General features: G+C 45.5%; 1 protein-coding gene across 1 annotated transcript in view; it reads right to left on the reverse strand.

Annotated features, from left to right (window-relative positions):
- Positions 1–9,832: 9,832 nt before the first annotated feature.
- Positions 9,833–20,596, reverse strand: part of CAMK1D (calcium/calmodulin-dependent protein kinase ID) — a 136,139-nt gene continuing 125,375 nt past the window's right edge. Inside the window, exons 9-11 of the mRNA XM_010001290.1 lie at positions 19,008–19,095; positions 18,228–18,366; positions 9,833–10,242 (exon numbers count right to left, since the gene is read on the reverse strand). Of these exons, the coding sequence (XP_009999592.1) occupies positions 10,196–10,242; positions 18,228–18,366; positions 19,008–19,095 (274 nt within the window). The 3' untranslated portion in view covers positions 9,833–10,195. The remainder of the gene's footprint in view (positions 10,243–18,227; positions 18,367–19,007; positions 19,096–20,596) is intronic.

The following is a 20,596-nucleotide window of genomic DNA, read 5'->3' on the forward strand; positions in this document are numbered from 1 at the left end:
GACAATGGATGCTTCCCAGCCCCATCATTGCAGCCCATGTGGAGACAAAAATCCCTGCTCTGCTAAAGGGATAAACCAAAATGCATTGTCACACTGGGGATCAAAGTGGCCTGAGGTTTGTGTTCCACATCTGCTGGTTTTAATTGTTGGCAGATTTTCTTTGGTTTTGCAACTTTCTCTTTGGAGCAGATTCTTTGTATGCTCTACAGAAATAGGCTTTGGGGTGCACGAGCAGGGCTGGGGGGCTGCACTGCTGGTAAGTGATGATATTTTCTCCTCAGCAGGGGCCAGTGGCAAGTGAGACACCATGTATGGTCTTCTGTGAAGAGCAAGGAGTGGAAGGAAGCAGCATATTTCCAGCCATACAACAAGGGGACATTGAGCTGTAAAAAGTTACAGGCAGCTTTGGCAGTACAGAGCTCCTTAGCCCAAAGGGTAGAAGCTGGAAATTCCCTGGGGAAGAGGCTGTAAGGAGCCTGTGGTGATGGAGGGCAGTCATGATGGCCAAGGCTTCTCATGGATGTCATGACAGAGAGGAGGGAGAAAACGGTCCTTCTCACAGGTGATCTCAAGTTCTCTGCCTGGGCACCAAGCTGCCAGGAAAGAGAACGGGGATGAAACAAACCTTTTGAGATATGATGAAAGACCTGAAAACCCACAGAGATTTGGGCTCCCAGAACAGGAGAGATTCACAGAGTGAATTCACAGACACCACATTTCAGCTTCACATTTTACCATTTTCTTCCATCGATTCCTCTTCTGGGCAATGTTTGCTGATGTGCTAAGTTTGCTCTTTCTGAGAACATGCATTTGGAGGAAGAGCCAAGGGCACTGCAGATTGATTTTCTGAATTTCACTCAGACTCCATGATACCAGTAGCAACTCAGTAGGATAAGCTCATTGCCTTTTTTTTTTTTTCCAATTTTTATGGGTTTTGTTATTAAGCAGGAACAGGCAAAAACCCCTCTAAACCATCATATTACCAGCCTCATTTGCTAGACTTTCATTAAAGCAATAGAACAGAACAGAACAGAATAGAACAGAATAGAATAGAATAATAATGCAATGACCCAGTTCAAGACCCAATTACGACTGAATCAATAAATCAGTGGGTTTAAATCACCACCATAAGGCCATAGATAATGAAAACAAGTTACGAGGCTGATTCTAAACAGAATGACTGTATTAACATTGCCACAGGAGAATGTAAAGAATGACATATTTTCCAGTCAAAGCCCCCAGCTCATCTTATTACAGCCAACTTAGTGGTGATGGGCACAGCCTGGCCCAGGCCTGCCAGCCTGCTGGGGAGCATTGCCTGGGTGCACAGCAAAACAGCCCTCCCAGGCCATGAGGTGCCCACGTGTAGCCCTGAGCACAGTGATTCCCAGGCACAAATGTCAGGACTCAGTCCATCTGTTTAGCCATATTTGGAGCTAAATCATCTAGCTGGTCTGTCACCACCTCCTTTGCACAGATGAATAAAGCCCCCAGGTGTCCTGCTAACAAATCTTTCTTAACCACAGCTGTTGGTTCTTTCTTGAAGGTCTTTGTCTTTCTTCCACTGGAGTTGCTAAACAGTTGGTTCTGTCTCTAGATTTAGTGTGAACCATTGGTAAACTGAAGCACATGGCACCTGCTGCACAGTGTGACTTTTGTGCCCCAAATAGTCTGTGACCAACATCACAGCAAGTTGTCCTTCAGGAAAGTATTTAGAGCACTGACCCTATCAACACATATTTCCAAAACCACTCATCTTCTTCGTGGAAAAAAGAAGTAAAATGGAGGGTGAAAATCCAAAATAAAATCTGAATTCCTCTTTTGCTCCTTGGGATCTGGAACTAACTTGTACATTGTCTGGACTTGTTAGTGAGGGCTCAGGAAATGCTGCAATCTGTTGCCCTGGACTGGTCGAAGCCACGACCAGAGAAATTGTGGAGTTTCCATCCTTGGAGATGCTAAGCAGCCATCTAGACATAGTCCTGGGAAACCTGCTCTAGTTGACCCTGCTTGTTGACCAAGGGGATTGGACTAGATGACCTCCAAGAGGTCCCTACCAACCTCAGCCATTCAGTGGTTCTGTCTGGAGATCCCTGTAAAACACACCAGTGATCAGTAAGCATGACAAACACTCAGGGAGGGAAGAGGAGCTGGAAGTCCCTCAACATGAGCCTCCAACGTGGTTAGCAGTTGACTGGGCAGAGGACTCTGACAGTGACATATTTGGTGGCAGTGAAGTTAAACATTGCCTTAAGAATCCAGCCTGATCATAGCTAAATTCTCTCTCTAGATATTGTAACCAAAAAGTGCCTGAGAGTTTGTTGTCTTTCTTCTTTGCTCACTTGAAATACATGATAAAATCCTACAGTTTGAGTACTGAAAGGGTGTATTTGTCTCTGTAGCCAAACCTCCAGCTTATGCCCTGTTGTCCCTCTGCTTTGCTCTGGCAGAGACATTATCAGAATAGAGTAATTATAAATTAGATTTTATGGTGTTACACAAGTAACAACCCCAGTGTGTGTCCATCACACACCTGTGTTCTCCTGTCTATTGGGATGGGGATCTCACTCATCAACTCCCACTGAAGGTTAGTCTGGATTTGCTATGATTATAACTTTGGTAGCTTAGTTTTCCCTCGTGGTGGATCAGGGGACTGCAAACTGAGGCAGGGATGTGAACACAGCTCTTGCTTCTGTCCTAAAGAAATAAAATTAAAAACATACAAGAGCCTGTATGATGCCAAAAAAAGCAGAAACCTTGTGAGTTCAAAGGGAACAACAAATTCCCTCTAGGGTCTATTATTATTATTATTATTATTATTATTATTATTATTATTATTATTATTAATTTCCCTAAACAATTCATTCTTAGGAAGAAGGTAAATGGACCACTAATTGACTGTATCAGAATATTGTAATTATAGAAAGAAAAACCACACAGATAAAAAAAAAAAAAAGAAAAAAGAAATTTTTTTAAATTAAGGGTAAGTAAACAGAGTTTGGAAGTCAGGAATTTATCCCAGTATAATCCAGAAAGCCCAGAGACCAAACAATCTGTGAATGCTCAGTTGAATACTTGCAGTGCTGATCCAGATGGTCCTTCTTGCCCACCCCCGCAGTTATAAAAAATGGTTCTTATTAATGGTTCTTTATTAATTCCCATTGTTAAGGGACCAAAACAAGGACTCAGATGTGCTGGGCAGGGCAGACACCCACAGCCATGAAACTGGACCCTAAGGCACGTCCAGAGCTGAGAGGAAGCACAGGTTGATAGGAACAGTGTGTCACTTTGTCCCTACAGCAGCTTATGGTGTCCTGAGGTGGCTCTGGGGCATCACAGGCCCATATTCTCTCTTCATGAAGTCCCCAAAAGGATCCTCAGAAGCCCATATCTGAAAGTAAGCTTTAATGGATGCACAGACAAGCTGGAAGGTACATTTGGCATTAAGGATAAAATTCAGAGTAGGCACAACCAGGGGAAGGGCAGGACTGTCTACACTGCAAGGAAAAAAGTGCTGTGGTTGAAAGGCCTATGCAGAAGGTCTCCTCCTCATCATCACCTGGCCATGGTGCACCTGAGCCACAGGGGGTCTATCTAGGCTCAGGTTGGAAGGACTTTGGATTTGAGCACCTGCATATGCTCTGCTTCAACAGGTACTCATGCAAAACTCTTGTCTGCAAAAGAAGAGCTGCCCATAGCTTAGTAACGACCATTGTAGCCCAGGTTCTGCTGAGAGACAGTGCTGAAGAGCAGGGGATGTGAGAGGTACAGCATAAAGAAAGGCTGATGTATGGCATGAGCCAGACAGTGTACACCAGCACTTAGAAAGCCTTCAAAATAAGGATGGTCCCTTTCCTTCCAGTGCAAACATGGTGCTGGATCTTGGCAAGGATGCAAGCACAACATTGTCTGTAGCATCATCTTGTCCCTTTGGCTTCTTTGTACTGACATTTAATCTCATTTGCCTCAAACAGCCAAGAATTTGTTGCTGAGCCCGGAACAATAAAGAAAACACACAAATCAAGTAAATACTGACATGGCAGCAAGAGTCCATTTTACAGCATCAGGATTTCAATGATCCTGTCCTGAACTTCTGACCTGTCTCACTGGAGATAAGAAAAGCTTAAATGCCCCGTGGGTAACGACGGAGCCCACAGAGGAACCTGGGATTTTAAAACCAAGACATGAGAAAAAGGTTTTCCTGGCCAAGTTTTAATTTCACGTTGGAACATGGACTAGACCTTACATTTGAGCCAAATCAGGAGAGCTAAATTTTTGGCCCTTTATGTGAAGGGATGGTCGGAGTTCAGGCTTGTCACACATGGGAAGACACATGTGGAGTCTTTCTACAGGATCTGGTGTTCATGATACTGCAAATCATGTGTGGACACCTCAGTGTCACCCTCCACCTCTGCCCTACTCCCTTCAAACCGTTTCGTACATGGATGGATTTTCCCAAAGATGCAGTGGATGAGCTTTTCCAGAGTACAATTGGCAGGTAATCTTGTCTCTCCTGGTCTAGTCCAGCATCTAAGCCTAGTTCTGTGGCCACCATTGCATGTGACAGCTTTGAAATAGTAACTAGATTGGTTCTGGTGGTTGCTTCTTAATTCACAATATAAAAGCTGTAAGGTAAAACAGAAAAGTAATTTACCTTTCTCTTTATATTGCTGACTTGGCCTTTTTCACTGCTGTTCATGTTATTGAACCAGATGTCTAAAAGCATCTGGCTTTGGCTTCAAAAAAAAAACCTTCCCGGCGGAGCCTAACAATACTTGTCTGGCCATAGTGATTTTGCCAACTATTCTTAAAGGGGAAGGTGTTCTTGTGTGCCAGTGAGTGAAAGCAAGAAAAGCAGAAATAAAAGTGGAAAAAAATAAGAATAAGGGGGGGAAAAAATCACCAAAACAAGTAATAACACACACTGGGACCATGGTCTGCAAGGGAAGGAAGCCAATGATGGAGCACACTCAGCAGTCTTCAGAGACCAGTGCTGACTGCAGAGGGACTCAGAAACATGAATGAAAATCCCTTCTCCTTTCATGATTCCCATCATAAGTTGTGTAAATCACCAGGGCCAGCTCCCAGGGGCAGCAGCCTCCAACAACTGCATCTCCTCTCCCCAGCCCCACACAGATTTTCTCAGCCCCCAGGACTCAGCCCTGTCTCATTGTACTGTCACTCAGCTGCTTCAGGAAACACCTGCAGGACAAATCATCTTTCTTATCCATCTCCCTTTGGAGCAAATAGAGGAGGAAAAAAAATCTCACAGTCCTTCTTTGGGACATAAAGGGTCATGGTTGCCTAAAAGATGACAGAGCAGTGGAGCAGCCATGGGAAATATTCACCCCTTTTCTTGCACCTGGCTGGAGACTCATGCACTCAAAAAAGGTCAGACTTCACATCAGGGTGATTTAATTGAATTTATTGGAGGAAAACAATTAGTCATCCCTTTAAGTTATCATTATGGTAGAAATCTTGATATGTATACGTGATTGTCAAGGCAGAGAACCACTTGCAACGTAGCCCCATGGACAATTTGCAGTATTGCAAACTCATTATGCAGCTAAAACTTTTGCGATGCCTTAATACATGCACGGAGTAAATACACATTCTCCCTTCTTTTTGGACACAGATGCTGTTAGAAACTTGTATCTACCACAAGACCTGGAATATTAGGCACACTGACATTCCTTGATCAAGATTTAAGCCTTTGTAGAAAACATGCTTGCTTTTTCATTCAAAGTCAACTGAGTTTTGCAGTTGGGGATATTTGGGGAGTCACTAGTGTGGGCAGACTGGGCTTTTTTTTTTTTTTCATTGTTTGCTGACCCAGATGAAATATTTACCTAAAAAAAAGGCCCAAATGGACCAAAATGCTGTTTATCAACAAGAGGCCAGTGTACAACAAGATGCTGGTGTTATGTTGACCAAAAAAGATGAGTCACACCAGATCTTTCACTGAGCTGTAACCTTCCACGCTCCTCACTTTGGGAATCTTGCTACAGGACAGCACGTGTGATGCCATGCAGGGCTCAGGAGATGCAGATGGGAGATGGAAAAACTCAGAGCTATCCTCCCACCCACCAGGAGTCACAGCATGTGTCCACCTTTTCATGGAGCCTTGCACCATGTGCTGCCTCAGCCTGCTGAAAAAAAAAACAACTGGTATTAATGAAGATTTTTTTATGCTGCCAGCTAGAGCTTCAGCAGTGGCACAGCATCCTGGCTGAGCACCAGCCTTGAAGGTGGCCTCAAGACTTCCCGGTGCTTTCAGCCACCACAGAGCAGTCCCCTCCATCATTCCCAAGGACTGCTTGACATGCCCTTGCCAGAAACCCAGAGCCATATCCCAGCCCTTTTAGAACGCTCTGCTTTGAGTGTTGGGAACTTGAGCATGGAATCACAGAATGGTTTAGGTTGGAAAAGACCTTAAAGACCATCTAGTTCCAACCTCCCTGCATGGGCAGGGACACTTCACACTAGACCAGGTTGCTCCAAGCTCCATCCTGCCTGGCCTTGAACACTTCCAGGGATTGGCCTTCCACAACTTCCCTGGGCAACCTGTTTCTTTGTCTCTTCCACAGCAACCAGTCAGGAGCTGGGACCAATGCCCTGCTGACCCCACAAGAGGATGGAGCTGGAGGCATTACAAGTGCCCCAGGGCCATCCTGTACCCTGCCTTAGAAAGAACAGCACAAATGAAAATGGGTCAATGACTAAGGGAGGAGATGGCAATGGCACCATTTCCATGTGGAAGAAGGAAAAGTACCACACCAAACTCTTCCATGGATAAATGGTGGTACTACATGGAGAATCAAGGATCAAATGCTTACTAGCATTTAGGTGGTAAAGCTTTGGAAAGGATGGAATAATTAGCTCAGCTCTCTGCCCTGTTTTGTGCAGGCAAGTAATCACAGCATCTTTGCACCCAAAATGCAGTTCCTTCTGCAACAGGTGAGAAAGGAACATTTTGTAGGAAGAGAAAATACTAAGAATTGAGTGAACCAAGACCATCTAGTTCCAACCTCCCTGCATGGGCAGGGACACTTCACACTAGACCAGGTTGCTCCAAGCTCCATCCTGCCTGGCCTTGAACACTTCCAGGGATTGGGCTTCCACAACTTCCCTGGGCAACCTGTTTCTTTGTCTCTTCCACAGCAACCAGTCAGGAGCTGGGACCAATGCCCTGCTGACCCCACAAGAGGATGGAGCTGGAGGCATTACAAGTGCCCCAGGGCCATCCTGTACCCTGCCTTAGAAAGAACAGCACAAATGAAAATGGGTCAATGACTAAGGGAGGAGATGGCAATGGCACCATTTCCATGTGGAAGAAGGAAAAGTACCACACCAAACTCTTCCATGGATAAATGGTGGTACTACATGGAGAATCAAGGATCAAATGCTTACTAGCATTTAGGTGGTAAAGCTTTGGAAAGGATGGAATAATTAGCTCAGCTCTCTGCCCTGTTTTGTGCAGGCAAGTAATCACAGCATCTTTGCACCCAAAATGCAGTTCCTTCTGCAACAGGTGAGAAAGGAACATTTTGTAGGAAGAGAAAATACTAAGAATTGAGTGAACCAGTCTAAGTTTTGCCTAATAATAACAAACCAAAAGCAAAAAGAAAAAAAACAAAGAGACACACCAACATACTTCTTGGGAGTCCTGGACATTAGCAACCCAGGGAAGGAATTCTTGATGCAGATCAAATTTGTAAGCATTGTATTCAAAAAGGGACCCTCCCCTCCCCAGTTCCCTGGTTTTAGGCGTGTCTATTGACTGCTGCATAGTTTCAAGCTGCTCTGGATGGTGACTCTTCCTGTACATGCTGCAGAGCATTCAACAGAAAGACAAAAATACATTACCAGGCTTTGCAGTATCTTGTTTACAAAACATCAGCTTTTGCATTTACTCAAACTTAACGATGGATTTTTGAGTTACAGATACATTGAGTCATTTAAAAGCAAAACGTAGCAGGAAACCCCTCGAAGAAAAGGTTGGGTTGAATGTGCATAAAGAAAAGGCCTGGGAAATCCAGAAGCAGTGAACAGCAGTTTAATACATGCAGTGCAGTATCATGCATTTACTGGACATTGGAAGTCACCATTAGTTCAGCAGTGGTTTTTCCCAACTCTTGTGAGAGTACATGCCCTGGTTCCACTCTGGAACATGGGAAAATGTAAAAGTTGCTCTTCTGACCTTATCATTTATGAAGAGGAGGGAAAAAATAGCTACCTGGACAGATCTGTGGCATGGTTCATGGTGGGGAAGGGGTCTTGAAAACCAGAGTCTGGACTAAAGAGCCTTTACCCTCCCTTACAAACACTATTTACACAGCTTTGACCCAACAGTGAAAAGTCAGACCAAAAAACCTGAACCAGCTCCTGGTGTCCCACCAGTGGGATTTGTGACCCCTGGGGCCACAATACACACACACACACACTCACACACACATGTGTGTCACAGAGACTGGACCACTCCAGCAGACAGGATGGGAAGTCAGGACCCAGCTGTAGGGATGCATGGAAAAATGAAAGGGATTGTGTAAAACCTGCTGCTGGGCAAGAAAACTGGAATTTCCTGGGGGAAACACTATTCCTGCAATGTTTGTGAGCAGGTTACCATTTCTTCACTCAGCCATTGCTCACAGTGATCAGCCAACTAATCCTTCAAGCCTGGTTTTGATGCTGTTTTCCTTGGATGCTGCAGTCTTCATGTATGTTTCTGCTTTTTGCTTCAATGAGTATAATTCTTAGCAGAAAGTTTCTGGTGCAAATAAGCATGATAATGAAGGCAAAACTCCCTTCCCATGAATAATTTCTGGGTTTCATTCAGGCCCCAATAAATACACGTGGGAGCAAGAATGCAAGTATTACCATTGAATGGGAATTTCCATAGGCTGAAAGGAAGATACTTCCATACTTTGGGGCTGAGTCTAGAAATTGTTAATTTGCCAGTAGATGAATCCCCTGGCTCTTTGGAAGAAGCAAAAGCAACAGGATGCAGTCTGCATGATCTTGTTGGCAGTCAGTCTGGTGGTTTTATGCAGTGCTCATCTATTGCTGTTCTGGTCTGGAGCTGTTATCACAGGGGGAACCAATCATAGAATCACACAATCATAGGGTCATCAAGGTTGGAAAAGACCTTCAAGATCATCGAGTCCAACCATCCACCCTACAACCACTAACCACTAAACCATCTCCCAAAGCACCACAACCATCCAATTTTTGAACACTTCCAGGGACAGTGCCTCCACCACCTCCCTGGGCAGCCTGTTCCAGTGCCTCACCAATAGCACAGGTTTTCCTTTACCCCATCTTGTTAACACCAAGTTCACATCCAAGGACAATATTCTCTCTGCTCACCAAAGGCTAAAAGCTATCTGGCTTTTCCTGGAGACTTGTTTCACTAAGAGGGTCATGCTTAAGGAAGTGGCAGCCACAGGGCTGACTGCCACTGCATTTCTTGGGCACCTTTGGAGACCATTCTCTGGTTTTCAGAAGGTTTTGGGAGAAAAGACAGAGATCAGGAGCTGTGTTGGCTCCTGGGCGTGGGAGAAGCTTTGGACAAGTCCCAAAGTCCTTCTGGGGTTATGGAAAAAATAGTGTCAATAGTCATGGAGGTATGCAGGACACATGCAGAGCAGAAACCCCTGTCTAATGCCTACTGCAGAACTACATGGAGATGCCTACCAATGGGCTGACACCCCTTTTTGTGGTTTGATTCATATCAAGGACGAACCTCTGTCATTGCTCAGTTTTATTTCAGCACCACAACCATAACAGACACACATGGCATAGGTAAAATCCTACTCTTTGTTTGTTTCCTGCCCCCACTACCCTAATGGCACCTGTACAATAGCAACCAGGACAGAAGAGACATCACCAGCAGAGCAACACAGTCTCAGGGAAGCATCACTGCCAGGTTTTCCCCGGACTCCTACTCCCCCACCAGCCGTGCTGCGGGGCCAGTATCCATTTCATGCTGCAGAAGGGGTGATCCAGCAGGAAGTTAGGATGCACTGGGAATGAAGTCACATGCAAAATCAGCAGCAGAAGCCCCAGCCACTGCAATACTGACTTTCAGCTCGCAGAGTTCACGGGCAGCCTGTCCTCACAACTTCTTCTGCAGGCTAAGGGGCCAGCTGGAGGTTTTCTGGATTTTGTTTTCCCAGCAAGAGCACTGCTGTTGGCATCAGAGATGGCCTCTGTGACTCTGGAGGTAAAAATCAACAATCAAAGCTGCAAGCAAAGAAAAAGAAGGGGAAGGAGCTGAGGAAAACAAGTTACAAAGGAAAAACACACAGGTGCCAGTAAAGTAAAGCAGAAAAGGGTAAGAGACAGGTGAGTCCAGGCTGAAGTCCTCATGCGAGGAGCAAATCACACACCTTTTTAGTAGGACAGTCCATTGGGAAAGAACCCAGAGGGATTTTTCTACCTGCTCCTTCATGGCAAGGCCAGTTGGGGATTTGGTGTGATTCCTCCATGTTTGAGCTATTAGCCCTTGCTGCACATGCACACATTATTTACTCCTGGCTTTGCATTCACTTGTGAGAGTGACTGAGCAGAGGTGGATCAGGGCAGGGAAAGGACACAAAACAGCACTGGAGCATCCCTGGCAAGACATGCTGGAGTGGTTGTGGTGCCAGGCTGTGCTGCCAAGGGACAAACATTTACAGCCCCCTCCATAAATCTGGCCCAGGCAAGTTATCCTGGTTAACCTATTTGCCCAGATTTAAACTGAGAAGTTTTAACCAGGAGATGCTTCAGGACCCACTGACCAGAGATCTCTGAGCTTGTGGTGAACCCCGGCCAGGCCTCCAGCTGTGTGTCACTGATACAAATGAAGAGCTTCCCACCACCCACAATTGTAGCAGAAAGAAACAATTTTACTTTCAAGTGCTTCTGTTTCTTGTCTTAAGATCCCAGAAGCTGATAGCAAGCCAAAGAGAATGAGGATAAATCACACTACTACAGCAGAATATTACTTTGCAGGCAGGAAAACAAATGACCCTAATTCCAAGTATGGAAGGAAAGAGTAGCCCTTCCAGCAAAAAAACCCCAACAACACAGAAAGCATCCAACAAGGAGGGGCAGCCAGCATATGGGAACCCCCCCCATCTGCAGGACAGCATGTCTGCCTTTGCTTTGTCTCCCATCACTGCTCTTTGCTTTGCAGATAGAAATCCATTTGCCTTTTTATTTTTTTTTTCCCTTTTTTCCTTTTTCTCTTTTTTGTTCTGCAAGATGCATTTGGATGCTGCATTTTGATTAGTGGCCTCAGCAACTACATTAAGTTCAAACCAGACCTCAGGTTTCAGAAGAGAAGGTGAAGAGGGAATGCTTGAGCCCTAATCTTTGAAACAATGGTAGAAAGACAAAAATATTCCAATACATGGTTGCATGTGTGTAAATGTGGGGAGCTCCACTGACTCCAAACTGGGGGACTATCTACATCCATGCAAGTGGAGCAGAGTAGGCCAGCTGAGCTTATGTGGGTTCAAAATAACTTGAATTTCTTGAGATAGGAGTCTCTCCTAAACTAAAGCTTCCTTATTAAGCCTGGCAAAATAAAGTGGCCTTAAAATGAGATTAAATCATATGACACTCACTTTCAGACACCTTTGCAGCAAAAACATAAATAGCCCCAATGCTGATAAGTGGTAAAAGCTGATAAAGCTCTTCCTACTCTTTACCAATGGGGCAGGTGCATACAGTGCTGGTGGCCTGGAGATGGGGACAGGAGCTTGACTTGCAGCAAGGAGATCCCTTGCCCATCAGTCTGCCCAAATCTTGGTCAGAAATCCTCATCAGGGAAATTATATGGAGTTTTGTCACTAGTCCTCAAGAGACCAATATCTGGCATCTTTCCTATAACGAGAAGTTGAAGTTGAAGCCTTTCTGCGTGAGCATCCATGGCAGCTGCAACATGGACGGGGTCACCAGGGGCTCACCAAAATGTGCCACAACCCTCTGAAAATGGGTAGCAGCTTAATACTGAGGAAACTAGAGATCCACCGGGTGCAACAGCTTTAAGTGCCACCAAAGGAGAGGCTATTACAGAGTCAGTGCTCACTGCTACCTGCTTTTTCAGCTTTTAGTGCTCAAAATACGATGGATGAAATCCCAGCTCTGCCAGTTGAACCAAGTGGCTGAAGCTGAAGCAGGATTTTGAAGACTCAATGAAAAATGTGTTTCTTATGGCTTTTCCCAGCACGGTCACTATTGCCTGATTCAATAATCTGTATCTGTGACTGGCTTTCACAATTTCTTGTGCAAGATTAATGAGGTGAATGTAGTAACAGAGCACGCTGTGGGGAATGGCTTGTGCCTCTGGCAGGGGATGGACCTGTCTGGGGTGGAAGAGGCTCACAGTGGCTGGGGAAGGGTGTCTGCCTCTGCCACCTGTCTCCCCTCTTTCCTGCTTGGAGGAAAATCATAGAATCACAGAAGAACCATCTAGTTCCAACCCCCCTGCATGGGCAGGGACACCTCCCACTACACCAGGTTGCTCAGAGCCCCATCAAATCTGCCCTTGAACACTTCCAGGGATGGGGCAGCCACAACTTCCCTGGGCAATCTGTGCCAGTGTCTCACCACCCTCACAGTAAGGAATTTCTTCCTAATGTCTAACAGAAATCTTTCAGCTTGGAATGGTGTAGAAGAAAGCTGAAGCCCTTTGGCAAATCTGGGCAGATTTGCTCTCCTCTGCTACTTCCAGCTGCTTTGGTGCACAGCTGCACATCTGTCATGGTGGCCGCTCCTAAATGGCACACCAGCACATGGAGCCAGGGAAGTGCATGTCTTTAGTCATTAAAAAGTGGGGAAACTGAGCTTGGTTTTGTGTATGACCTTCTGAGGGGAAAAGGGAGGCACTGTCACCATTGCCCCTGTGCCTTTTGGCAAGGTCCTGCTTTCCCAGCTCCTTGCCAGCCCTGGGCCAGAGCCAAGTGTCATGAAGCAGCGCTCCACCAGATCCTGCACTTTGCACCCAAGAACTTGCCAGTGCTTCTCAGAGAGGTGCACATGTCACCCTTCTCCCCAGGGGTGAAACCCAGGCAAGCAGAGAGTAAGGTTCAAACTTTTGTTTTGGTTTTCAATGCTAAGTTTTGGCCACTGAGGGAGGTGCTGAACATCAGCAATGCCAGGCAAAGCCCTGAGGAGCTGCAGGTGCTCAGGACCTCTGGCATGGAGCCCTCAGGCTGGATGCACCTGCTCCAGAGGCCAGGCTGGGAGGAGGCTGGTGAGTTAAATGTCTCAAGGGCAGCACAGCAAGTCAGTGGCAAGAGGATGACCACAACTCCCATCCCCACACCTTTTCTTTCATTCTGCTCGTAAAACACAGCGACTCAAAGGAGAGAGGAGCTGCAGGATGAGTCTGTCCTCTCATTTAATTTGCTCAGCTCTTGTTGGCTCCAGCACTGTGTACCTGCCTCTCCTCTGAAACAAGGGTGCTGCAGATCCCTAGTACTACAGGAATCTGACCAAGGATGAGATGACTCCTTGCTGGTGACAATCTAAATTGTGCCATGGCTTTCAAGAAGAAGGAGTGGAGTGAAAGCAGCAGTTTCTCAATCTGAGCAGCAGAGGCTCTGTTAAAGCCAGGCAGACTTGCAGTTCAATTTGAGGAGCAAGAAATGGCATGCCATTGAAATCCTCCCATGTTGCAAAATTAACATCAGTTACTACCTACAGAAATAGCCAATCCCCCAGCAAACTGGAAGGAGGGACATTACTGGAAGTACTTTTTAAAAGAAAAATAATGCTCAGAGAAGTATCTCTATTTAAATAATCCAGTTGAGATGTTTGTAGTTATTGGAAAAAAAAAAAACAACATATGCTGTCACCTACACTGAGAAAAGAGTAAATCATTGGGGGAAAAAAAAATGAGTGTTCATTAGTTAGAACATTGCTAGACTCACATATATATATATATATTTATATATGTATATATATGTACAGCACCAGAGATTGTTAGATCCGTTCCCCCTGGAGTCATTGCAGTTTGTGATAAATGAAACATTTCAGAATTGCAGTATAAAATATGGCCATAAAAAAATCTTCTTTCTTCTAGTCCTTCGCTGGGGGTGCCACCGTGGGGTGGGGGGACAGGGGGACAACCTGCCAGCCCCCCTGCCCGCTCCTCGCCGCTCACTTGCTCCCTGTGTGCACTGTGGTCACTGTGGTGGGTCTGGGTCTCCGGTCCCCTCCTACTGCAGAAACGCCTGAAGAAGCAGATGAAACAAAACTACAGAGAGTGGATGGAGACATACCTAAAAGGAAAGCCAGAAACACAGTTAGAAATGTTGGGGGTTGGAGGCGGGATTGTGGGTAAAGCTGCATTTCTTTCGTAGCTTGGTGGAGAGTGGAGGGGATGGCAGCAGGAGGTGGCACTCCTGCTCTTCCTGCTTGGTTGGGTGTCTCCACAGGGCATCCTCTGCCCTCCTGGCCCAAAGCCATTCAACCTACTGCCCCCACCAGCAGTCGCAGTGTTGCAGTGCAATAAATGTCCAGGTTTGGGACGTGTTCAACCAGACCGACTCCACGTTTCTGAGGCTGAACTCAAAGAGTTGTGGGATTCAAAAATCCCTCCAGCATTGTCCTTGCTCAGAATAGTTTTCCTCATGGACAAGTTAAAGATGGTTAAACTTCTCATCATGGCTGTCTACCTAAACAGACTCTGCACCTGGACTTCAGAAATTTCCTCAGGCATCCTGCAAACCTGCTCATAAAAAAGTACAGTGGGTCAAATTTGTTGATGAGTTCCAAGCAACAGCTTATGTTGCTCTATGTTTTGCTGGTAATGTCTCCAGGACTTCCAGCTAAGAGGTAGAGGTTGACATAGGCTGAGTGTCTGGACTCAAAATTTACCCAGGCAGTTCCTTTTGAACTAATCAAGGACTTCCAAAAAGTATTTTATGAAAAAAAAAAAAAGGGGGGGGGGGGGGGGAAAAAAAGCAGGGGGGTATGTGTTTGGGTTTTTTGTTTAAATACCTGGAAGTACCTGACCTGTTAAAAGACTGAAGCCCCATTCCAGATGTACTATTGATACTGAGTCTTAGTGAGCACTTTGACTAGGAGTTGCAGCATTAAGGCAAACTTTCTACTATTACTGGGGAGTTATTTTGGTTTTCTTCCTTCTTGTTCATGTCCAGCAACAAAGAATGTCCCACGTGTCGTAAAAAGCTGGTTGGCTTAGATAAACAAAGATGTTGACAAAAAGTGTCCACTTCCAGTGAACCCTCCACCACAGCTTTAAAAAGCAAAACCCCCCAAAGCATAACCCCTGAAAACCCAGGGTTTTGAATGACAGGTTCAAGATTCTGCTATTCCAGCACAACATCAGCAGTTTTTATGGAAAGCATTAATGAAGAATAATCAAATATATCCTTGCCAGAGCTTTCCACAGATGAACTACCCCTCTCCTGGCAGCTGTTGAGACCCCACTGGGGAGATCCTTAGATTTTGCCACCACGTGCAGCTCTCCATGCAGTCTGGCAGCCTTGTAGGCACTGATGTCCAAAGGCAGCTCAAGTGAGAGAAAAGCTGCTGAACAGGGACCCAGCACAGTCAGCTCATTCTGACAAGGTGCAGACCCAGAGTGATCAGAAATACAGGTCATTTTTCCAGCCTGGTGAACAAAGGATGGATGAAACCTATATTAGTTATTAGAAACTCTTAGACTGGAGTTTGATATGACCCCTTGACTACTCAGGATCTCTTTGATTCTTGTTATGGACTTTTGCCTACTCTTCTGTGCTTCAAGGCAGCATTTCAACTTGAGGGATAATGATGCTGTACCTACACTCAGCACATCCTGTTTCTCAGCAGGATTGACATCTGACATCTTGGCTTCAGGCTGCAATTTATCTGTTACCTTAAAAAATAGAGAGATCTAGGTGCTGTAATTAATCTGGGCAGTCCAATCACATCTAAACAGAATAAACCAGGATGGGACCAAGAATCAAGCCAATACACTAGAGAAATCCTGACTGATTCCCTTAGGCTTTCCTGATGGGCAGAATAATCCAGCCTAATGCATCATCTCTGCCTTGCCCTAACACAGAGAACAGAACTAAGATGCAGCCTGACATCACCTGCTCTCAGGCAAAGGCTGAATTTAATTGTCCTCAGTGATGTGAAATTGCTGTATTTGAAACTCATTACATGTCTATTAATAGCAATAGGCAGCACAGGATTTTGTAATGGTGGCACAGCTGTTTCATGTAACTTGCTGCATGGGATCTTTCTCGTGCAAGAAATCTCTCCCCAGAGAAAACCTCTGAGAAAGAAAGAGGCAGGACATAGACCTCCTTCCTTTTTCCCAACAGGAGATATGTGGAGTGCATTTGATAGATCAGCTTCCCCTTCATATCAGTCCTTGTATTTGTTGCTGGCTCTTCTCATTGCTTCTCTGGGACTCCAGCATCTCCTAACTATTACATTTCTGGGAGGAAGGGAAGTTCTTCTACATGGTCTGGAAAGCTGGGCGTAACCTGGGATGCTTGGAAATCTTTCATATTTCTGACATGAAAAAACTTCACCTATCTTAATACATCTGGTTTTACCCCTCACAACCTGGCTGACTTCTCCATCACTGCAAAATACTGTTGGATTCTGTACAGGGATCTGCTGGATTCTGTGGCAGTTAAGCAGATTTTGTTCTCTTCCCACCCTTCTTGCTCACAGATGTCTTCCCATCACAGTTCAGACTACTCAATGCAGATGCCAATAATTAACACCATTTGAGACTAATCAAATGGATGAATGGAGATTAATCACCCACCAGTTTAACAGCAAAGCATGCCATCAGATGCTCTGGACCTAACTGGGGTCTGACTTAGCTATACTGTGGCAGGAACCAAAATAAAGGTGCATTTATCCACTGCAAGGGGTTTTCCACAAGGCTGCATTGCCAGGGCATGGCTGGAAGTGCTGTGCTGCTGGTCAGCACTGCATCATCCCATTGCAGAGGCCAGATGTGTGCCAGGGGCACAAGGAACCTTTTTTTTTGGCAGCAGCTGTAGGATTTGGCACTGGGCATTGCAAAGTGGGCACTGGGCATGAATCCCCACCTGGTTTGCATCAGGAATAGTGTGGCCAGCTGAGAAGAATTGGTGCCCCTGTACTCAGCACTGGTGAGGCTGCACCTTGAGTGTTCATGTGTTCATGCACTGTGGCATGTCCTCATCAAGGAGCAGAGGTTGGCAGGCAGGGATTACAGGGGCACACAGCACCATCCATCCTGAATAGTAGGTGATTTCAATTCCAGAACAGTGTGGGATATAGTCTAAAAACAACCCCTTGGGTCCCCAGTGAAGTAAGCACTGACTGGCCACACCATAAACTACAAGCATTCCTCTTTGGTGCTGCACCTTAAAATAATCTCCTCTGATTGTAAAGTGACAATTGGTGACATAAACATCTCTACAGACGGGCAGAAGGGAACAAAAGAAATGCTCAGAAGCCAGAGATTAAATAGGCTTCATCACTATGGAAGAACTTCTGTCTTCCAAATGATCCCTTTGCCTCCTTCCCTGGTGTTCAGAGGAAGTTTATATCCCAAGGATCAGACTCCATCAGGCAGCCTAAAAACTTCAGTTACAGCAAATAACAAGTCCCCCTGTGGTGCACAGAAAAAAACCTGCTCAGCCAAATGAGCCTCTTGCTACAGGAGCTTAATTTGGCCCAGGGAGAGGGAAGCTGGGTCAGACTGGCAGGATTGGTCTCCTCTATGGAAAATGGAAAGTAAACCAATTTTTACAGGAGAAAAAAAAAAAAAAAAGGTTTTATCATAATACTGGAAACTCAAACATAAACAGTTTGAGTAAATTTTTCCAGCTTTCAACCAACTACAAAACTTTCTCTTGCTGTGGGGATCTGGGTCTTTTTCCCAAGCGAAAGCCCTTTTTCTCTACATGAAAAAATGTTTTTTCTCTCAAAAAAGCGCAGAGCTAGAAACTCAGGGTTTGTTTTGTTGGGTTTGTTGTTTTTTTTTTCCTAGTGCATAAACTTTTCCAATCCAACAGCTCTTTTTTAAAAAAAAAAAATTGTTGTTTTTTTGCCCAGCTGAAAATTCAGTCCTTACTTCAAACACCTGCTTGCGGAGAGCAGACCCTCCTGGCGGTGAGGACTGCAGCCTGGGAGGAACAGGGTGGAAAGGAGGAAAAGGGGGTCCCAGGGATGTGCTGGGGTGCCAGGGGAGGGGCTGTGGGATGATAACTCACAGTCTTTCCGCGTGGCCGTGTCGGGGAGCGGCGCGGCCAGGCTGAGGGAGGTGGAGATGCTGGTGCTGGCACCATCCAGGCTGCTGCCCAGGTGTAACCGCCGCATGTGCCGCACCACCGCCGTGGCGTTGAACGCTTGCTGGGGGAAGCAACGGCAGCACAGGGAAGGAAGGAAGGAAGGAAGATTAAAAGAAATTGGAGGTGGAAAAGTTACTTCCGCTCCTCACGCGGCTGCTCCTCGGAAGACGAGCGTTATCGTCTTTCTAGCAAACTTTTCCTCGTGTCTGGCTTCTCAGCTGGAAGCAGCAGTGATACAACACGTCTACCCGTTTTTGAACACCACCAGGGATGGTATCTCCACTGCCTCCCTGGGCAGCCCGTTCCAATATCAAATCACACGAGTTTCTACCCTGGTCCTGCTCCCCATTGTTCCTTCTAGCACCCTGTTGGGATGCAGCAGCCCACAGGGAGCGTTGCACCTGACACATGCACCAGCACTGAGGGTGCCCACATTGCTTCATGTCCCCTCCTCAGTGCTGACCCCAGCTCTGCACACACCCACACCCCCAGCCCCACCCCTCACTCTCATTACATCTGTACACCTGGTTAGAAGCATCTTCCTTAAAAGACCCACACGACCATGCAACGGAAGACTGGACCAAATATTTTGACCAACATTTTGTGCCACAAAAGCCTTAAGATGCTGAGAGGGTGCCTCTGTGGCTACCACGTTAGCACAGTTTGGTGTCTAAGTGCCACCCCTGAGGACAGGTCACTTACTCTCCATTTGCTTTTTGCAAAGTTCTTCCGAATCTGTGCGCTGACCGACTCGTGGATGTTTTTGCTGAGCGCTGTATCACCAGCAATCCTGAAATGGGACAGACAAGACAAGTTTAAAGAGATCTTTTGCCCTCCTTGAATACTTCTCCTCACAGAGAGGGCTGGTCCAAGGTGTGATTTTTCCTGCTGTGATGATGATTTCATTCACACAAGGGCTCAAACTTCCCACCGCCGTCTCTGCTGGCAGCTTGGGTGGAAAATCTGGGGCAATAAAAGCAAGCAGAGATAAGGATAGTAAGTCTGGCAGCTACAAAGAGGTATAACCTTATTTAGCTGGTGCCTGGCTTTCTATCACCATTACAGCCCTAGATAAAAACATTCTGTTTTGTTTTTTTTTTCTATTTTTTTTCTTTATGTCTAAAGATTTAACATCAACAGGCTGAGACTACTTTTAGCCTCAACCATGCAGCTGCTTCCAGAGACACTCCAACCTGTCTGATTTCTGTTTGCCCTGGAAATTTTCCTGCCACCCTGCAATATACATGGCCATTCATCCTGGTTAATGTAGATTTACAATAAAGCAGATACATGGACACTCACTAAAGCAGCACAGGCTGCACAAATAACTTAAGCTGAACAACACTTGACCTAAAAACTTAACTGATCTTGCACAGTTTCTTGAACAGATAAGAACACATTCAAATCTCCAGTAAACACAATTATTTCCAGGGAAATTTATTGATTCCATTAATTTGTCAAGGCATGAGCTCTGTTGGAAGAGCAGGCACCATGGTGAACTGATGCTGGGCTAATTACAGCTACCTAAGGCAGGTGAAGCCAGGAAGCAAAGATTACCCCTTACCTTGTAGATGTTGTTTTCAGAAATCCATGTTTTAGCCACAGTCTAGAAACCCAATGTCCATTAACAATAAAAAAAATTAAGAATCTGTCAGGCCCAGAGCCTCCTAATCTGGAGACCCCCAATAAAATAATCAGGGGGTCTGGGCAACTCTGCAGTCATCTAGGCATTCCCCCTCACACCAGCTCTATCAAAGGAATTTTGAGAGCTATTTGGCTAACCAGTTCTTAAAGATCTCCAAAAGATGGAGACTCCTCAGGCAACCTATTCCAGTGCCCCAACTCCCAGAAGACATGGAATACAGTTATTTCCCTTTGTCTTGGAAGCATTCTTTCACATATCTGAAGACTGTTATCATGTCTTCTCTCAGTCTTCTCTTCTCTAGACTAAACAAACTGACTCTTTCACTATTTCTTCATAACTCATATTTTCTAATCCTCTGATCTAGTGAGCTTCTCTGGACTTTCTCCAGAAGGCAGTACCCAAAGTGTTCACTGTTTCCCAACTAAGGCAGCAGAATGGCAGCACTGCTTTGTATTTCTTAAAAGATGAAACTCTACCTACAGACCCCAGCCTGCTGTTTCCACTTATATGTCACATGAGTTGGAGACATTAATTTTACTCAGATTGTTCCAAACTGTAACCCTGTTCTTCAAAGGACATGCAACTTCTATCTTCGTGTCCATGGCACATCTAAGATGTGCTCTCCAGGACCAGTCTCCTCCAAATT

The sequence above is a fragment of the Chaetura pelagica genome, unplaced genomic scaffold (assembly GCF_000747805.2).
Source record: "Chaetura pelagica isolate M959 unplaced genomic scaffold, ChaPel_1.0 scaffold66, whole genome shotgun sequence".
NCBI classification, from domain to species: domain Eukaryota; kingdom Metazoa; phylum Chordata; class Aves; order Apodiformes; family Apodidae; genus Chaetura; species Chaetura pelagica.